This window comes from Rousettus aegyptiacus, unplaced genomic scaffold (genome assembly GCF_014176215.1).
Source record: "Rousettus aegyptiacus isolate mRouAeg1 unplaced genomic scaffold, mRouAeg1.p scaffold_m13_p_1, whole genome shotgun sequence".
NCBI lineage: Eukaryota > Metazoa > Chordata > Mammalia > Chiroptera > Pteropodidae > Rousettus > Rousettus aegyptiacus.
In genome coordinates this window covers 11,407,664-11,426,338 of record NW_023416284.1, presented here as the reverse complement: position 1 = coordinate 11,426,338, position 18,675 = coordinate 11,407,664, and the positions used below count along the sequence as shown (strand labels likewise).

The 18,675-nt window shown below is 54.7% G+C and overlaps 1 protein-coding gene across 2 annotated transcripts in view; it reads left to right on the top strand.

Moving 5' to 3' along the window:
• CAPZB (capping actin protein of muscle Z-line subunit beta) overlaps positions 1-18,383 on the top strand; it is a 123,941-nt gene extending 105,558 nt beyond the window's left edge. Inside the window, exons 5-10 of one of the 2 annotated variants that reach the window (XM_036229373.1) lie at positions 592-733; positions 1,145-1,261; positions 12,637-12,702; positions 13,419-13,495; positions 14,893-15,005; positions 17,869-18,383. In XM_036229373.1, the coding sequence (XP_036085266.1) occupies positions 592-733; positions 1,145-1,261; positions 12,637-12,702; positions 13,419-13,495; positions 14,893-14,995 (505 nt within the window). In that variant the 3' untranslated portion in view covers positions 14,996-15,005; positions 17,869-18,383. The remainder of the gene's footprint in view (positions 1-591; positions 734-1,144; positions 1,262-12,636; positions 12,703-13,418; positions 13,496-14,892; positions 15,006-17,868) is intronic. The other variant, XM_016128260.2, reaches the window with a different exon arrangement.
• The last annotated feature ends 292 nt before the right edge of the window (positions 18,384-18,675 follow it).

The following is an 18,675-nucleotide window of genomic DNA, read 5'->3' as shown; positions in this document are numbered from 1 at the left end:
ATTTTCTCATTGGCTCAGGCCTGAGGAGGAAGCTCCATCCCAAGCCTAGCCCTTCATTCCTGGAGAGAGGGTTGCAGCAAGCTGCCCTGGAGGACCACAGAAGCCCTGGTGTGCCCGGGCTCTGAAAGGTTCTTAGCTCCTGTATAGATGAGCTGTTGCAAAAGATAGACATATCGGACAGACACGATGACTCAGTGGTAATGACCCCCCACGGAGTGTCTGTTCTACATCAGGCACTTTGCTGGATCTTTCATCTGGGAGGAACCTGGAGCCTGGAAAAGTTCGGTAAATTTGCCTAAGACCACAAGGTTATAGTGCGTGGCACAGCTCAGCTCAGATTTCATCATGAGGACTCCTAAGCCGTGTTCTTTCTGTGACCCCCCCTCCAAAGGATGCTGAGCCCCCACTCCTGACCAGTGGAGGTTCAGGACACATGCCGGAATCAACCTTGGGCCCATTGCAGGGAAGGTCCTTAATCTCAGATGGACACTTAGGCAATCTTTGCCCAGTGACAGCCCCTGGGACCTTGGCCGATGGTCTGTGCTTTGACAGGTTTAATGTCTAATGAGCACGGGGGCCTGTTTCCTGCAGGTATTTTGAAGGCGGCGTCTCATCTGTCTACCTCTGGGATCTGGATCATGGCTTTGCTGGAGTGATCCTCATAAAGAAGGCTGGAGACGGATCAAAGAAAATCAAAGGCTGCTGGGACTCCATCCACGTGGTGGAAGTGCAGGTACAGCTCCCCCGCCGCTGGCGGCCCAGGGCCCCCAAGAGCAGGTGCCACGCCAAACAACGTGCCCCCCCCCGTCCCCGCCCATCCTCCAGTAGATGCTTCTTGAAGTTGAAGGAGGGAGTGCTGTGATACATACATAAACCCACCCCTGTTAATTCCTAAAAATGCCCGAAGCCATTTGGCTAAAGATGAGTCAGGACTGCAGTAGTCATTCATGATAAACATCCCCGAACCACGACACACGATTGCAGATTCAGTCCCTTTGAAAACCAGTTGGGATTTTATAAGAAAAGTAACGCCATGGTGATGGCTAAGGAAGGGGCATGTTAGAATGACCCTGAACTCGGGGGCCCCCTCAGCCCCTCAGCTTGGGGTTGCACGTAAGGGTCTCATCTCTGTCTCACCCCCCAGGAGAAATCCAGTGGTCGCACCGCCCATTACAAGCTGACCTCCACAGTGATGCTCTGGCTGCAGACCAACAAGTCCGGCTCTGGCACCATGAACCTCGGAGGCAGCCTTACGAGACAGGTAGAATTGCCGGGGCCCGCAGGTGCCAGCCTCAGAACTGACAGTGTGGAGATGAGCGAGCAGTTGTCCCCACATGGGTGTCCGGGGGCAGCCCTGTGCCTGACATGATCTTCCCTTAGGCCTATGGGTGATTCCTGAGGTTCGATCATGGGAAGTTTTTTATTTGGGTCTAGGTGTTTACATTATAAGGCTCCTGTAATGTTTAGGACATACCACTGGTAACATCTTAGAATGAATGAATTTCTCAGTTGTGACTTAGACCAAGTGTTAGGAATAGGACTCTTGGGTTGCAAGTGACAGAAGTAAAACTCTGACTTAAGCAGAAATGGAAACGAGTCAGTTCACATTACCGAGAAGTTCAGGCATCATTCAGCATGGCTGGGCCCTGGCAGTCGGTGGGACAGAGCTCCCCTTTCAGAATAGGTTTACCATGCCCCAGAAATGTGTCACTGGCCGGGTTTGGGTTGCTGGTCCATCACAGGATCATCTCCTGAGGGTAGAGGGGAGGAAATAGTCTGGCCAGACTTGGCTCATGTGACTACCCATGGTACCATATGGAAAAGGCGTGTTGCTGTCTGTCCTACAGTAAAATCTGGCTGCCTTTCACAATAGAGGGAGGGGTGGGTGTGGGCAGGCAGCAGCCCCCGGACGCTGGGAAGATGCTCTCTGCAGGGATAGCTGATGGACATAATCCTGCAGGTGGGCTGGGCAGTCTGAGGAGTGATGGCTGAGCCAGAGGGTCAGCCCAGATGGTTGGCAACAGGCTGCTGGGGGACAGTAGCCAGGGTCCCCAAAAAGGAGAAGAAAAGAGAAAAGGCTGCGCTAACAGCTAAAAGGATACAGAAGAGGGAGCGCCTGCTTTAAGCATCTACGTGGATCTGCCAGCCTCCCCACGCAGGTGCCTGGAAGTGGCCGGCAACCGACAGACGCTATGGCGAGCCTGCTCTCTGCTCAGCTCCGGTCCCCGCACAGCAGCGCTCCAAAAAATAGAGCTGGACAGCAGTCACCAGAATCCTCCAGTGCAGGCCGCAGCAGGGGACTTTTCAAAACTCAGAATACTTGTTCACCTTGCAAAGAAAAAAATGAGTACATTTTGCCAAAGCTGTCAAAAGGTTGCTTGAGTCACAGGATCTTGACATTGGAAAAGTTTAGAGGTCACTCCCAACCTGACACCTCCCGCCACCCTTCCAGGCAGCTCGCTGCTTTAAGAGACAGCCCATTCCATGTAGGTCAGCCTCCATAAAAAATGGCAACCGGAACAAATCCTGTCCTCCAGAACGGGGCCTGGATTGCCTTGGCTGGCACCCGACGAGCGTGCAGTCGATAAGCGGCCACCCCCTGGCACCCCCGCCCTCATCTCTTTTCCCATGAACCACTGAACGTCCAGGAATTTCCCATTCTGTTCTTGTGCAGTAAATCTTTTTTTCTTAATGAGATTTTACATTTATCCTTCCATTTCGTTTTTATCCACTCTGCCATGACAGTTACATTGAATCTCGGTTTTAGTCATCCAGGTGTTAGCATTCCTTCTGGCTTTGTTACTTGTACATTAAGGTGACACTGTGTCTCGTATTAATTAGCTCAAAAAGCCAAGTTCAGAGCCCTCTAGCACGGCTACCAGAGACTGTCTTAGACGGAGGCATCAGTCTGATAATCATCTTTCTGAGGGTGCTCTTTAGGGTGATCTTGTTTAGCCAACAGTAAATCCACCGTCTAAGTGGGACTTCATATTTTCGAACAAATGCCCTTTGCGCTCTCCGGTTGAATGCCGCCTTCCGTCTCCCAGCTGGCTTCCTGCCGTAGTAGGACCGGGTGACTTCAGGCTTGGCCGCGGTTTCTTTTTCCTCACCCTCGTCAGGGCTCACCCCGTGGCCTACCGCAGGTTCCTTTGTGCAGTGAGAGGCGATGCTTTGCTCGTTTCCCATCTCTGTGGTCATGAGCAGCCCCATCAGGCAGGTCGCCTCTCCAAGAGCCTTCGTCTGCAACCCGAGGGCGTCTGGGCCTTGCCACTCACAGCCTAGTCCAGGACCAGCGTCAGCTTCAGCATCACCAGAGAGCTGCTCAGAAATGCAGAGGTCTCGGGCCCTACCCACACCTACCAAATGGGAATCTAAACTTAACAAAGTTCTCCGGGTAATTTATGTGCTCGTTAGAAGTTGACAAATGTCAACTTTTGGGTTCTGTACGCAGTTTCTTCATGGGGAGGGCAGTGGTCTCCATACCACCACCAATTCTTGAGACACCAGCAGGGTGTCCTACTGGCACTGCATGAGGATAGCGTCGGATCGCACAGGTCAGGGGCTCAGTTTGACAAGACTGCCCCGCAGCGCCCCCCGCCCCCATCTCAGACGCCAGTTGCAAGTGTAGGTTGTCATGTGTGCTTCTGATCAACCAGCTATAAACCAGAGGTTCCCACAAATCCTGCCTTAGGTTTAGTTAATTTACTAGAGTGGCTGACAGAGCTCACTCACTTGATGAATGCTTTATTACAAAGGCTATTAAACGATACAAATCGACAGTCCGAGGTATAGGGCGTGGTCTCAAACAAAGGCGAGTCTGTCCTCGTGGAGTTTGGGGCTGTTATGGTGGCACTTGGAAGGACTCTTGTTTCCATCCTGGAGGCTCTCTGAACCCCAGCCTCTGTGGGGTTCTATGGAGGCTTCATTACATAGCCGTGATTGATTAAGTCACTGGCCACTGGTGACTGATTTAACCTCTAGCCCTTCTCCACTCCCTCGAACTCTATTCATCATTGGTTCCCCTGACAACCAGCCCCCATTCTTAGGCATTTTCCAAAAGTCACTTCATTGACATAAACCCAGTTTGTGGAGAGGGGCTCGTTATGAATAATAAGACACCCATTTCACCTTTATAGCTCTGAAGCTTTGGGGGTTTTTTGTTTTGTTTTGTTTTGTTTTGTTTTTTGTTTTTGTTTCAGGAACTGAGGACAAGAGATCAACTACTGTAACAAAAGATGTTCCCATTGCTCTTACTGCTTAGGAAATTTCAGTGATTTTAGGGGCCTGTGAGCCAGGACTGGGGATGAAAACCAAATGTGTAAGAAATATATTTTGGTCTTCTGAATGACCAAATATGTATTTCTTGTAAATCACAATATCACAGCTACTGTGTACCTTCCTCTTGCCTGTCTTTTTTTTGCTTAGGTGTCGTTAGCAACCCATCTCCAAGATGTCCCTTCCAGGTGGAGGTGTGTCTAAGTCGAACTGGGAGCTGGGACTGGAAGGTGCTGCCTCCCCCAGAGCAAACTTGTCTTATCTTCTACTTCAGATGCTGCTTTAGGCATCTAAGCAGGTTTAGGGCTCTCGTTTAAGGACCTTCCCAGCCCCCTTCCAGGGGCAGGCCTTGTGCCAATGCAGGGCAGCGGGGTGCTTTGTGTGAAGGGAAGAGAGAGCGTAGACTTTGTGGTACTTGGCCCCAGAAAAGTTGGTATTGGCAGAAACACAGCATCCTTGAGAACCTCCCCGGAGGGAGCCACCTTCCACCTTTGTGAAGGATTCTTCTTAACGTCAAAAATTGATTTCAATAAGATTATATTTTTACTAGCCATTGATAGAAAAAGTGTATGCCAGGAAGGATAAATTTAGTAACTCTTAAGTGAATTCGTATTCTAGTCGCAAAAGCATCTTCATGCATTTGAAAAGTTGTAGTGCAGGGCCAACATGTTGCCGGCCAGCACGCCTTGGACGTGTATCTGAACCTTCTTGCAAAACCTCCGTTGCCTCCGCTGTGCCACGGGCCTGAAGCCACAGGGATCTTGGGGACCCCCTGCGCTAGCCTCTGGGCAGGGCTGTCTGCATCCATCCCAGAACCAAGGCTCAGGCTCCCTGGGGCAGAGCCCGTACTTTTGCATGGAAATGGGCCCTTGTCTTCCAGGAACCGTTGACCAGGGTGAGGGCAGCTGAACCCCCCCCCCGCAGCCAGCTCCACCACAGCCAGCCTCCCCCACGCCCTGCCACCTGGGCAATGGTGGAAAATCCTAAATTTGTATCCGGAGACTGTTTCCTGCATCACTTACCGCTCTGAACTGTTTATAATTCCACCCGGTTTACAGTGACCTGGACAAATATTTAATCCTTAGCCTTCCTAATAGTTTAAATCAGAGCTGTCAGCCCACGGCCAGGGTCTGGTTCCGGCTTGCCATAAGCAGCGCCTCCTGCCAAGCCAAACAGGCCTGACGAGTGGCTGTCCTCAGCGCACCGGGCCGGGGCCACGGGCCTTGTTTGGATTGCCTTGTGCTCTTGGGCTTTAATGAGGAAATTCATGCTTCTGTCATCATCCTAACGGCCAGTCACATAACTCATCCGAGGTGCATTAAAGCCGGGGCAGGTTTCCAACGTAAGTAACTGTAACGGGAGGGGCAGGGACGCAGTGAGGGAGACAGGTCTGAGTTAATGATGCGCAGCTTCTGAGCAGACGGGAAATGAGGGCTGTGCGTTCAGCTGTGCGTCCCGGATGAGCCTTGGAGAGACGTCTGTGGTCGCTTTGAATGGGAGACGAAGGGCTTCCGGAAAAGCTGAGCAAATCAGTGCTAACGCATGAACATGCGTGCACGGGCTGTCTCCTTTGGCCAGACTGTGAGCAAGGTAGTTTTTCCCATTTAACAGGTGAGGAAACCGAGGTTCAACCTGTTAAGTCATTTGCTCATGATGATTTATCTAGTACGAGGCAGAGCCAGGATTTGAACGCAGATTTGTCCACCTTTAAAAGAAAAGAAAGAAACCTCTTTCCTGCCACACCGTCTTTTGGTCTCAGCCCGCCCTCTGTGCCTGGCATCCAGTAGATGCTACATAAACATCTGCACAGAAGCGCGTCGAGCCGTCAGCTCAGCGCAGACAGCACAGCACCCCGTGTGCTCACAGCGACGGGCGGTTGGCAGCTCCTCCTCCAGTGGCAGCCCCTCCTCCAGCATAGACAGCACAGCACCCTGTGTGCTCACAGTGACGGGCGGGTGGCAGCCCCTCCTCCAGTGGCCAGCGTGGTCAGCCGTGGTGGCCCCAGGAACAGGCACCACAGCGAGGCCGGAGCTGTGGGGCCCTGCGAGGGGTCAGGCCTCCTGGGAGTGCGTTCGGCATCACCCTTTGGGTGCCGCCTCCGTCGTGTTCTCCTGTAGGAAGCCGGCGGACCACACGAGGCGGCACGTTCGCCTCCAGAGGCAGTGCGAGGGGGGTCTCAGGATTTTTAGGTCGTGGACCGATCTGATCCGATGTGTTTTTAAAACAAATGGTTCTGCCAGTGACACAAAGGGCGGGTTGGCAGAAGGAGGCTGTTAGAGGCATCCAGGACAGAGGTGAGTGGGGCCTGGATGGGGGCTGCCCCGAGAGGGCCAGAGGGGACAAGCTGTGGTCAGTGAAGGAGCTGGTGGCGGCCTCAAGGCAAGAGTTAATAAGGGCACAGGCAGGAGGCGTGGAGGAGGGACAGGATAGGAGACATTTTGGAATAGAGTGGTCAAAGCTTGGGGTGCTCCCTAGGATGTGAGCGATGGGGGCCTGAGGAGTCTTCCTCCCTTGAGTCCTTCCATTAAGCCGTGCTTGCAGTGACCCAGGCCTCGGCTCCTCTGGAAACTAGGCCTCATCGTGGTCACACACTTATTCTTGCTGCTTTTCGCCGCACGTGAGTCAGGGAGGAAGGCGCCGTCTCACCAGGCCCACAGCGCCAGGCCATCCTGGCCAGCGATCAGGAGCACTCCTCAGCAGGGGCTAGCGGGCAGCACCCAGTTCTCCCAGCTCCGTGTCCAGCACACATAGGCTGGCAGCCTGTCGAATTACACTCCCCACCACCACCGCCTGAGTTATCCTTCTCTGAGCATGGCCCCCACACCCAGTCTTACTGGAGGCTATGGCTTAGGCTTGGTCGGGGTGCTCTCCTCAGGGTCCCGCCCCCTCCTTTCTCAGTTTGGGTGGCCTGTGGGCATGCAGGTGACTGGGTAGGAGCCCTGCTGGCACACACTTTCTTTAAATTGTTGGTAAATGTAACAATGGCTCACTACTTCCACACCTGGTCGTGACACGCCCCAGGGAGAGGGCTCAGACCCAGTACCCCCCAGGCAGCACCCCCTCAGTGCCCTCACCCATCTCCTCTACTTTGGCTTTTCCTTCTGCCACCCCCACCAAAAGATGTCCCTTGGGGATGTCGGCTGGAGAGCAAAGCAGATAAAGTTTTGGCAGATCCCTGCAGCTGTGGGAGGAAGGGCGAGCAGCGGTCTTTGGGGGAAGCCGTCACAGCCAGCTGGTGCCACCCTCCCAGGAGAGGAGGGTGGAAGAGGCCCTCTGGTGGACTGCCACCGGGCCCCACCGGAAGCCTGTGGAGCAAGCCAGGTACCAACCTGCCGAAAAGGAAGTTGTACTAAGAGGTCATTCGTGTGTGGCAGCCGGAGACGAGGGAAAGAGGCAGGACCATAAATCTCTGGAAGGAGATGCAAGGTTTCCAAACCGGGGACAGGCCGTACAGATGTTCGTTTGATTTTTTTTCTTTTTTTCCGGATCCTAAATATTCTGAAACGAAAATGAAATGTTTTGCCGAGTAGGGAGATTAGGCCGGTGATTCGCAAGCCGAGCTCTCTCCCCACTCAGCGGTAGACGCCCCGTGATGTATCTTCAAGCACAAAACTCCAGCTGCCCTAGTGTCACAGCAGGGAAGCCTCCTTGGCCTTGCATTTGCTGATTGGGCCGGGCAGTATGACTTTAGCAGGCGGAGGGGAGCAAAGGGAGGCCGGGCCAGGCAGGGCGTTCTTTCTCACTGCGGGGAGCGGGGGGTGGGGGGCGCACACAGCTCTGGCTACAGCCGTGTTCCTCGTGTTCTGAGAGGTCGCCTGGGTTCAGGGCGGAGACGCTGCAGCAGTGCGGCTTCTTGAGGGCTTTGGGTCAGATGACCTTGGGTGGAGTGACCCACTGCCTGGCTGAGAAGGAAAGCTGGTGTGAGACTGCCTCCCCGCTGACTTCTCACCTCGAAGGTTGAAGGTGAGGCGGGGGGAGAGGAAGGGACCAGAGATCCGAGGGGTTTGGGGGTGGGGCGGATGAGATGGGGATGAGTTTCCGAGCCTTGGATTGCGGTTTGTCTTTGATTTTTCCAGTAAAGATGGTGGATGAAGTTAAACAAAGAGATCTCACGGTGGAAACAGATTGAGGGATCATCCAGACCTTGGTTCAGATCCTAGCCTCGTCCCTTTCCAGCTGTGTGACCTGGACAGACCACTTTCCATCTCTGAAGCTCAGCATTTTCACCGTAGAGCTAATAATGCCTATTTGGAAAGATTGTTGTAGAGTGGAAATACAGAATCATTTTGGCACATAGTTTATGCTCAATAACAGCTATTAGTGCTACTACCCATATCTTATAAACAGAGACTTTTTCATCTTCTAGAACATATACAGTTTTAGGCTCAATTCAGATTGTCCGAAACTGGGCAAGCTGAACCTTCCTGGAGAGGCTGTCTGACCACTGTCTTCTGGCTTGACAGCACGTTAAGTCTTGGCCTCTGGCCCGGCTCCTAGCCCAGCACAGCCTAGCAACCAGGAGGACGTGGCTGGCTCCTGCCCTAGAGCCAGGTCCGGAAGAGGCCTGGGAATGAATGCAGCTGCCATCCTGCCAGGCACCGTTCTGGGCACTGTGTGGATATTAGCTCATTTAGTGTGAGGCAGGACAAGGGGACTCGAGGCTTAGACAGGCCAAGGCCCTTACACTGGGCCCCAGGGTGGGAGTGGCTTCCTTCAGGGCCCCACTCTCCGGTCGTACTCCCTGGACGATGCTGTGTGGCAGTGGGGGGGGGGGGCGTACACCCCTTCTGAGGAAACTAGCCTGCTTTCCAAATACTTGCCTGTGTCCTTCTCATGTCCATGCCACAGAGAGGAGAGGCACTTGATAGGGACAAGCGGGCCAGTCAGACTTCGGACTCGGTTGGAAGCACCTTGTGGAACATCTGTGTGGCCACGGCACATAAAAATGTTTTCCCCTGGCAGCCATTCTCACGAGGATGTAATAATATATGCATTGCAGAAGTAGTTCTATTTTTGGTGGGTCCGCATTGCCAGCAGGCTGACCCTGGCCAGGTGTGTGTGGAGGCAGTGGGCAGGGCTGTGAGCAGGGAGCTGACATGTCCGTGTGTGCCAAGGCCTCTGCCCCAGCTCCCCGCCTACCTTCCTCCTTGCCTCCCCCGGTCCTTGCTGGGCCTGTTCATTGGGGTCAGATTCCCTGCCACAAGCTTAGGGGATCCCTTGTGTCCTCCCGGGGCATTAGTCTGCTGGAGACCAAGTTCTCACTCCGCCCCTCCCCCCCCCCCCACCTCTTCCCTTTGAGCATCCAGTGGCTTTTCCAGTGGCTTCAAGCTTTCCTCTCCAAGAGGTTGGGTTCGTTATGTGAGTATGTGCCCTGAACCCTTGGTCAGCAGTCCTGGCCTCACTTTGGGCCCTTGGTGCTCGTTTAAAATGGGGCCCTCAGCGAGCTCCACTTGTCTAAGCACAGGGTTTGACTAAGGGCAGATGAAGCTCCAGCAAACACTGAGGCTCTGCCCAGGGTGGGTGGTTTGTTAGGCCTGAAGTGGCAGGGAATAGCTATACTTTTAAGTTCACGGGCACTCTCGCTTCTCCTGTCTTGCGGGGACCTTAGGAGTCTCTGAAGATTAGGACTCCCCAGGATCACTGGCCTGGGACCATTCAGCCTGGTGTTAGGGGACAGAGAGGCCGAGCATTATAGCCTCTCTCCTCCTCTTTCCCATTTGACCAGTTCTCAGCAAAACAGTCTTGCCGGAACCAGACTTCTTTGTTCTGCAGAGGTTTGTCTCTTAACTATGGAAGAGCCTTGCAAGGCCGTAGGTTTCAGACCGTCATTCTACCCATCTTGTAGCATCTTCGGCAAGTGGCACCCCATTTCTCCGCAGACACCTCCGCCGACCTGGGGCTCATTGCTCTGTCAGCAGATGCCTGTTACAGACAGCTCTGTCATCTTGCAGTGTCCCTCGCTGCCCTTGGCAGTGACATGAATTGGGTCTGCTCTCCCTGCTAGGATCTCCTGAGTCCCCCCGCCCCCCAGCCTGAAATATCCACAGTTCTTTCCCATTTCTTGGGGTCAAAGTGTTCAGACCTTTCAAGCAGATGAACTCCAGCCTATACATGGCTCTCCTAAAATCCAGCGTCCCAGGCTGAATCCAGCCCTACAAATATGGCCAGGACAGAACAGAGGGACCATTGCCTTCCCAAGCAAGTCGCGGAACCTTGCAGCTACAGGTCCTGCTCTGGCCACGAGTAATAGTATCGTTTATGTCCCTAAAGTTGCATGAAAGCTGTCGTAGTAGCCATATCACAGTCTTGTCAGGATTGAAATCATCTAAAAACCGCAAGTCTCTTCACAGGACTTATCTCCCATTTGTAGTCAGCGAGATTAACATTTGAGTCGAAGTATCTAGTTTACATTTGCCCATGCATATGTGATCAGCACTCTGGGGCAGGAAGGCAGAGGCATTGGAGTCCAACAGTACTGCGATTTGGGCAGATCTTGACATCTTTAAGCTTCAGTATCTTTGGGTTTAAAGTAGGTTTCTGTGAACGCTAAATGGGCTTAGCTGACTGCCACATGGGAGGCACTCTGTGCTTGTTAGCTGCTGGGTTTAGTGGCTGACCCTTGCATGTTTCTGCGTTCTGTAGTGACTCTTGATGCTGTCGGTAGGGCAAACAGGTTGGCCCCGGGCCAGGTAGAGTATCCTGCAGGATGCCACAGAGGCCACCCTGGGAATATGGCATCCGACCCCTATCAGCAGAGGCTCCATCTGAGTGGCCATCGTCCAGCCCCACACCTTAGCCACAGCCACAGAATAGTCGATGGGAACCTGCCAAAGTGCTGTGATCTTATTAGAGCAGCTCCCTGTGCTTCCAGCCCAGCATCCCACCAAAACAGGAAGTCAGAGACTCCCAGGGCAGAGCTCGTTCACAGCGAGCGCATGCTGGCTCCTAGAGATAGCAGATTTTAAGATGTGTCGACAGATGATTTTTAACAGTCCCGTCAAACATTGTCTGGATCAGTGTCAAACTAGTGTTTAACTCCCAACTCGGATCTTCCTCCTTTGATGAAAGCGGGGTCGGCCTCTGTCTTGTGTTCTGGCACCTATTTTTTAAGGATCGCAATACCGCGGAATCAGGTTTGTGTGACCCCAGAAGAAAAGTAAAAATAGGTGGGAAGCAGCAGAGACATACAGCACGCACACACCGAGCGCACACCGCCGCCCACCCCGGGCGCCCGCCCGGTGCTCCAGTTCCGACGACAGTTAGCCTCCCCGCCTTCGCTTAGCTTTTTTTCCAGGCTGAATTCCTTTGGGGCTCTCGCCTTCCCGGCACTGTTTCATCCCGTCCCGATGACTTGTTTTAACCTCCCTGTTTTATTCCAGCAGCAGAGGTAGTGATACTTGTTTGCAGTTTAGTAACAGTGGGTATTTATGTGCTTACCAGTTTGCTAGGCACCCTGTGAGGTATGAAACCAGTAAATCTCTCCCAAAGAAATGTATAATCTCGCGAAGGAAATAAGCCTTAAACACAGGGAGAAAGTGGGGAGACATCAGTCCGTAAGTGCTCACGTCGGGGATCCTTCACTCCCCCTTTCCTCGCCGTCTCCCTTCTTTTTAGTAGCAGGTTTGATTATTTATTGGGCCAGAACTGACTCTGCCTGAGATTTGAATTGCTGGGTTCCACCTCCCCCAAAACCCCACTCCGTGGTGTCCCTAGGATTCATGTACTCTGTCACTCGGCCACCCCACAGCCTCACGGAGCAGAAAGAATGCAGGCTCTGGAATAAGAGAGGGTTTGACGCAGGTTCTGCCCCTACTGCCTGTGTGATCTCGGGCAAATCAGTTCATCCCTCTGAGCCTCCTGTTGCCCAGGGTTGTCGGGCCCTCCCTGCATGGCTGCCATTCCAGGAAGTCAAGGCACAGCAGCAGCATGGCGCATTGGACGCCCTGCGTGGTACAAGCAGCCCGTGTCTGTGTGCAGTGGTATCAAGACAGACCGAGCACGTTTTCTCGGGTTGGTCCTGGATGAGTCAGTGCCTGACGGCGGTGTCACCTTTGCCCTCCTTGCTGTGGGCTTGGTGGGTTGTCTGCTGCACCAAGGGCAGCAGCACAAGACTCTCCCCAGAGACGGGGATGCTGGGCTTCTGCTAGCCGGGCCGTTCGTGACCTGAAACTTGAGTCATTTTGTGCTTGGGTCCTCCTACGGGGAGAGTGGCCCTGCGCCTCCTGCAGCTGGCTCCAGAGCTGCCAGCAGGAATAACAGGTTCTTTGCAAACTGTAGAGGGGCCATGCCGTCAGCAGAGGCGGCCATTCTCAGGGAGCTCCCGCTCTCTCTGACTTGGAGGATTGTTTTTGTTTTTTGCAGATGGAGAAAGATGAAACTGTGAGCGACTGCTCCCCACATATAGCCAATATCGGACGCCTGGTAGAGGTGAGTGGGCCTTCTGGGCTCTGGTTCACGCCTGCGACTGTGGTTGGCTTCCACAGCACGTGACGTTTTGCCCCTGAAGCCCGTTGACCAGTTTCCTGGCCGCCTCCCTTCTTTCTTCCAACTCCGCAGCAGCCGGTGGCGTGGTTCTCCTGTTTTTCCCTGGCCTTCTAATCCGGCTTCGAGCAGGGTTCAGCTCTAATTGCATTCCCTCCTCCACCTCCCAAACGCATGTTCCCAGAAGGCTCTGCTCAGGAAGCCCTGAGTCTCCCCCAGGCCAGTGGGTGCAAGTGGAGACCTGAGCTTGCAAACGACACAGGTCGCTGGGCCACCAGTGGGCTCTGCGGCAACTTCAGTTGCTGCTTCTCCCCTTCACTCTGCTCAGAAGGAGGGGAGCTACTCTCCAGTTTCAGACTCGTTCACAAAATCAGTGGAAGGCTGCGGGGTGGTGATGTGGTTTAGACCACTCCTAGTAATGGTCAGCCTTGGCCGCCAGTACCTGGGTCTTGGCTTCCTGCGTGCCTGTGGACGGGAAAGCAAGCAGAGCGCAAATCATAGGTGGGGTCTTGGCCTCCAGGGCCTCGCTCACCCGGCGTTGGCGCAGTCACGCGCCTCCCCCCTGTGGTCACGGCGGGGACTGCAGGGTGAGCTGGTGGGAGGGCGTGGGCCTCAGGACTCCTGACTATTTGCCATCTCGTCTGACTGGCCTCCCTTCCCAGGACATGGAAAACAAAATCAGAAGTACGCTGAATGAGATCTACTTCGGAAAAACAAAGGACATCGTCAATGGGCTGAGGTAATGCCCCCAAAGTGCAAGCTTTGGGAACCCAAAGGGCGCGGATTTGAATCCTAGGTGTCTTGCTTCAAAACTGTTGTGGTCTTGGGCCTCAGCATTTTCATTTGTAACCTGGAGCTAAAGTACCCACTTTATAGGATCGTTATGCGGATTTCGAAAGGCAAAGCACCCTGTACATACGTGGTTTGCACTCTTGATAGATGTTGGTGTCAACCTCCACAATGTTTGTCATCTGGAGGATGCTACCTTAACAGCCATCAAAGCCCTTATCCCTGAAGTCAGCTGCCTCTTGGTCCCCAGGTGTCAGTCCCATCTCAAACACCTGCCCAGCTCCTTTGGCTGTGAGATGTGAGGGGACCTTTAAACAGACCCTCAGACATATGACGGAGTGCAAACCGCAAGGCCGCCCGGCTGCCTCTGGTCGGCCGGGCGTCAGGGCAGAGTGTTCTACAGAACGAGCCCCTTTACCCTGCTGTTTCCTCTCCTCTCCGACGTCCTCTGCCAGGGCCCTGTTGGCCGCGGCCAGGGTCCTGAGCTGTCCCTCTCGCTCACCCCAGGCCCTCAGTTCTGAGGCTCAAGATAGGCTCTCTGAGTCCCCAAGGTCTGTGATGGTAGAGCAGGAGGCCAGGATCCTATACTCACTCTGTCACCCTGAGCTGTGTGACCTTGGACGAGTCGCTTATCTCAGAGGCCGTGTGGGGTCAGGGAGGCAGGGCCGCTACAGGGATCAGACGAGATGGAGTCTGTTCTGCAGCGTGACACGCCACGTGAGCCCACGGGCGCACACTCCGCCTTGGCGTCCAGCCCTCCGGTCCCCCGTTCCGGGTACAAGTCTCTCTTCGGGCCAGAAGGGAAGCCGCTCTGGGGGCCGTCCTGGCTTGTGACTCTTTTCAATCACACAGATTTTTAGTCTCTTCATACAGTTTTGAAATAGGATTCCCCTTTGGACCCTCACCTTCTCCGTCCCCACCCTGCCTATAGGGGTCTTGGTCTGGCTCCTGGTGGGTTTAATCTCCCCCTCAGGTGACATTGCTGTACTCTGGCTGTTGAGCCTGTGGCCTCCTAAATCATCTGTGCCCAGAGCTTCGTGCCCTGGGGCCACTGCCCCATCTGTAGCAAACATGCCCTCCCAGCCGGCCAGAAAACAGACGTAGAGCCCGTGGGGGGTGGTTGTGAGCCCCTGGACACCGCGACCACTGCCAGCGACCGGTGCCAGCGCAGAGCTCAGTGCTGCAGCCTCCGTACGGCGGCCCAGCGTGGCCACGGCCTTGACGACGGCCGCCTTCCGCGCTGCGTGTCCCCCGGCATCTCCTCCCAGCCGTCCCCTGCCCTCGTGCTGCTGGCCCGGGGTGTCTCCTCTCCCCTCCTGCCGCTCTCATCTCTGACGCTCTCTGTAGATCTGTTGACGTTATCCCTGACAACCCCAAGTTTCAGCAGTTGCAGAGGGAGCTTTCCCAAGTGCTGACCCAGCGCCAGATCCACATCCAGCCTGATAATTAGGCCGATCCAGGTACCCCGCCCGAGAGGCGCGAGCACCCTCCCCACTAAACAGGACTCACCAACCTGCCGAGACCCCGCCGGTCCGGCTGATGCCGCGTGGCCACTTAAACCACCACTAACCCCCGTGTCCGCTCACGGGCGTGAGCTGCCACGTTAACGTGTAGACTCAGCCCCACGTAACATGGACCCGTGCCGCGTGTGTGATGTGTGTGTGTGGCACTCTGGGCGGGGTTGGGTGTGGGGCAGATGGGTGGCTTTGGCTCTGGCTCCTGTAGAATTCCAATCGGGGACCAGCTTTGCCTCCAGCAGAAGCTGCCTGTCTGCGCTGCTCCGATGGCCGCAGGGCCAGAGTCTGCTCTGTGTGCAGCGGGTCCTCCCCGACTTTTCCGCCAAGGATTCTAGAAGCCAAATTAGCCCCTTCTCGTGGGATGTTGGCCGTTTGGGGCTGGCTGACTTGAAAGGGGTGTATCACCACGTCTGAGGACGGAGCACAGAGTGGGGGCTGCTGCAGTCCCCCAGGCCGGCCCGAGGCACCCGGACCGGCTGCTGCTGGAGCTGCCTAGACCAGCATAACCTTCCGCCCCTAACGAGCTGCAGCTGTCGTAAATGCCTTACACTGACGGAAAGGAAAACAGTCTTGCTTGTTGATAATGGCCGAGAACCATGAGTTGAGCTTGTGACAGATATGAAAACAGTCAGCATCTCCAGGGAGGAGGGGTGCTGGTTTGCACATGAGGCATTTGGAAACCCAGCCAGGCAGGGCGCAGAGCCAGGGCTTCGGGACTTACCCCCAGGCCCAGGGACTGGACACCGGGGGTCCCACCCAGAAGAGGCTCGGGATGGGGGAGGGGCATTCATGGAGCCAGGTGCAGCCACTCTTCTGCATCCATAGGAGTTGAGCAGATCAGTCTGAGCTGTGTGCACCAACTTCAGACCCCGGGCACCTGTCAGCCTCCTGCCTCATGCTGGGATCTCCACGTACGCACCCTCCAGTGTTGAGGATACACCCCTTTATTTTTTGAGGCGTTCAGTGCTAGTGCCATTTTCACCCCCGCCTCTCAGCTTTTAGAGTGCGTGTAGAGTCTTGTGGGTCCCTGGCCGTGGCCAGTCCTGTGGCCACCTGCTGGAGGCTTTCTTGGTAGTGGCGGGCAGCCTGGTGCCCCATCTGTCCAGGACATGCTATCCTTCCCACAGTGAGTTGGTGCTCCCTCCAGACACCGGCTCGAGGTTGCTTGGCAGTGACCTCCCCGAGCTCTGTCCCCTGAGTGAGTGCCCTGCTCCCCGAACCTCTGAGCCTAACCTCTGGTAGCTGATCTAACACTAGTTCTAATCCTGGAACTTGCTCCTCTGCGGGGGGCGAGCACCTGGTTTGCTTGGCTTCTCCCCAAAGAGCCAGCGTCAGCGCAGGCCAGGAGCCCTGCCAGCCGCCGCTTCGCCTGCCGCGTCCTCCCGCCGGTCACGTTAACCTCCCACTGGGAGCTTTTCCGTGGCGGACTGGCTGAGATTTGGAGCCCGAGGGCTACCATGGCTGGGTCCAGCCCTCTCTTTGGACTACCACAGAACCAGGTGTGGTCCAGGGCCAATACTCAGGAACGTGTATATCAGCAGCATCAGGCACAAATGTCATTTCTCATGGGCATTTTCCCAGATGTATATGGATTCTTTCAAAATCTCGTCTATTCCATTCTACTCTCTCCCCTTTCTGAGGATACTGCCTGCGATTTTTCCAGGTTTCAGTAGCCGGAACTGACCTTGAGATGCTGTCGTTTCTCCTGGGTCCTGCTTTATCTCACTTCACCCATCTTCGGCATTCGGGGTTATTTTTGGTTCCCCTTCCCATTCTTTTTCAGGGATGTCAAACTCGAGGTTGCCATGGGCCTGCTGTCCACAGCATTCCTGAGAGGCAGGCTCCTGCCCTTTCCAGTGTTATGAAACTAGTGAAAGTTTAAAATAGTTTAATAACTTCTGGTTAACCAACATTTTGGGTAAATTTGACAAAAGTGGTCTTTCCAGTCGTTGCCAGGGGCATTTCTCTGAGCCTCAGTTTCCTTCTCTATAAATTGAGAATGGTACTAAGATTCCTCCAGGATGCTTGTGAGCATTAAACGAGAAATGAGTGTGAAGGGCACCGTGTACACTGCGCAACCTCTGCGAAGCTCCGGTGTTAGCTTTGTGGACGAGTGTTAGCATCTCCATGGATGTGACTTGCCAGCAGGGACTCAGGGCCACTAACCTCAGTCCCAGGCTGAGGGGTTTCCCTGGCCGGGTTAACAGCCGATGGTGCCTCGCAGCAGAAGCCTTGTCCTCCACCTGCTGCCCTGGCCGTGAACCAGCGTGCCCGGATGTCCAGGCGCGCTGGTTCTTAAACACTCGCTGAGTGGGGCCCTGTCCACCTGCGCTGGTGCTGGGCAGGGGGCGCAGGGGGGGGGCGAAGCTTTAGAGCGAGGGCCTCGTGACCCGGAGCCCCTGCCCTCCTCAGTCTGCAGCTGCTCTGAAACACAGCAGGTCTCTGGTGCGTTGGGACCTGTGCCCAGAGGAGCGGGTGAGGGTTCCTGTGGCTTCAGCCAAGTCACCCCCAGCCTGGCGCAGAGATGAGGATCTGCCCGGGTGGGCTGTGCGCCTCCCCAGTAGTGCCTGGGGACGTGCTGAGGCTGTGGGCTCCAGGCCGTGTGCCCCCTCTGCGCCTCTCCCGCACTGCTCATGCTTCTGCAGAGGGTCAGTGCTGCCCACCCGTGACCCAGACGCTCGCCCCAGGAGGTGGCGCTCACAGGCAGCGTGCGGGAGCCAGGCCCCAGCGCAGCCGCCCCCAGCCCCTCAGAGCCACACCTCTTCCCGGTCAGCCTGCTGCTAACGGTTCTTTTCCTCCCTGGCAGGTCTGTGCAGACTTTTGCAGACAAATCAAAACAAGAAGCTCTTAAGAACGACCTGGTGGAGGCTTTGAAGAGAAAGCAGCAGTGTTAAACCTCCTGCTTCACGCTACCCGGACATGACACGCTCTCATTAGATCCCTTTCTTAGAAAACTCGTTTCTGCTCCCGTCCCTGTCCCTCCCTCCCTGACGGGTCACACAGACAACTCGCTTCATCGACTTGCACAGAGCCATCTCTCCCTGAGAATAAAGCCGCTAAACACCCTCCTCCATCTCCAAGGCCTGCTTCCCACCACGTTTTGCTATCAAAACTCAATGTTTCCATAGAGACCATGTGTGTTTTGTTTGCTCCAGCCCCCTGGGTCCCCTACCACCACCCATTTATAGGCATAAAATACACTGTCTGTCTGCCTTGCCTCTCCTCCCTTCCCACCTTTTTGTTACATTGGTGTAAAAAATGTAAAACAAAAAAATTTTATGAAATAACTGGTGTGTGAAAGATAGAAAACTGGAAATCAGATTCCACGTGTGTTTGGGAGTTGCTTGGGTTTGGGGTGGGGGGGCAGGGGACAGTTCTGGGAGAAAGGAGAGGTGGCCCTCAGCATTGTCCTACACAGACTGGACCCTGTCCCACAGAGACCACGTTGTGGGGTGCGGGGGTGGGGCCTACGGACCGTTCTGCTCTTCTGGCCAGGTGCTTTTCTGTCAATTTTTATGGAATGCAAAAGGAGTTTTTTGTTTTATTTTGTTTTTTTGTAAAGCTTAAAAAAAAAATCTACATCTTATACTTGAGCTTCCATACTTAAAAAACA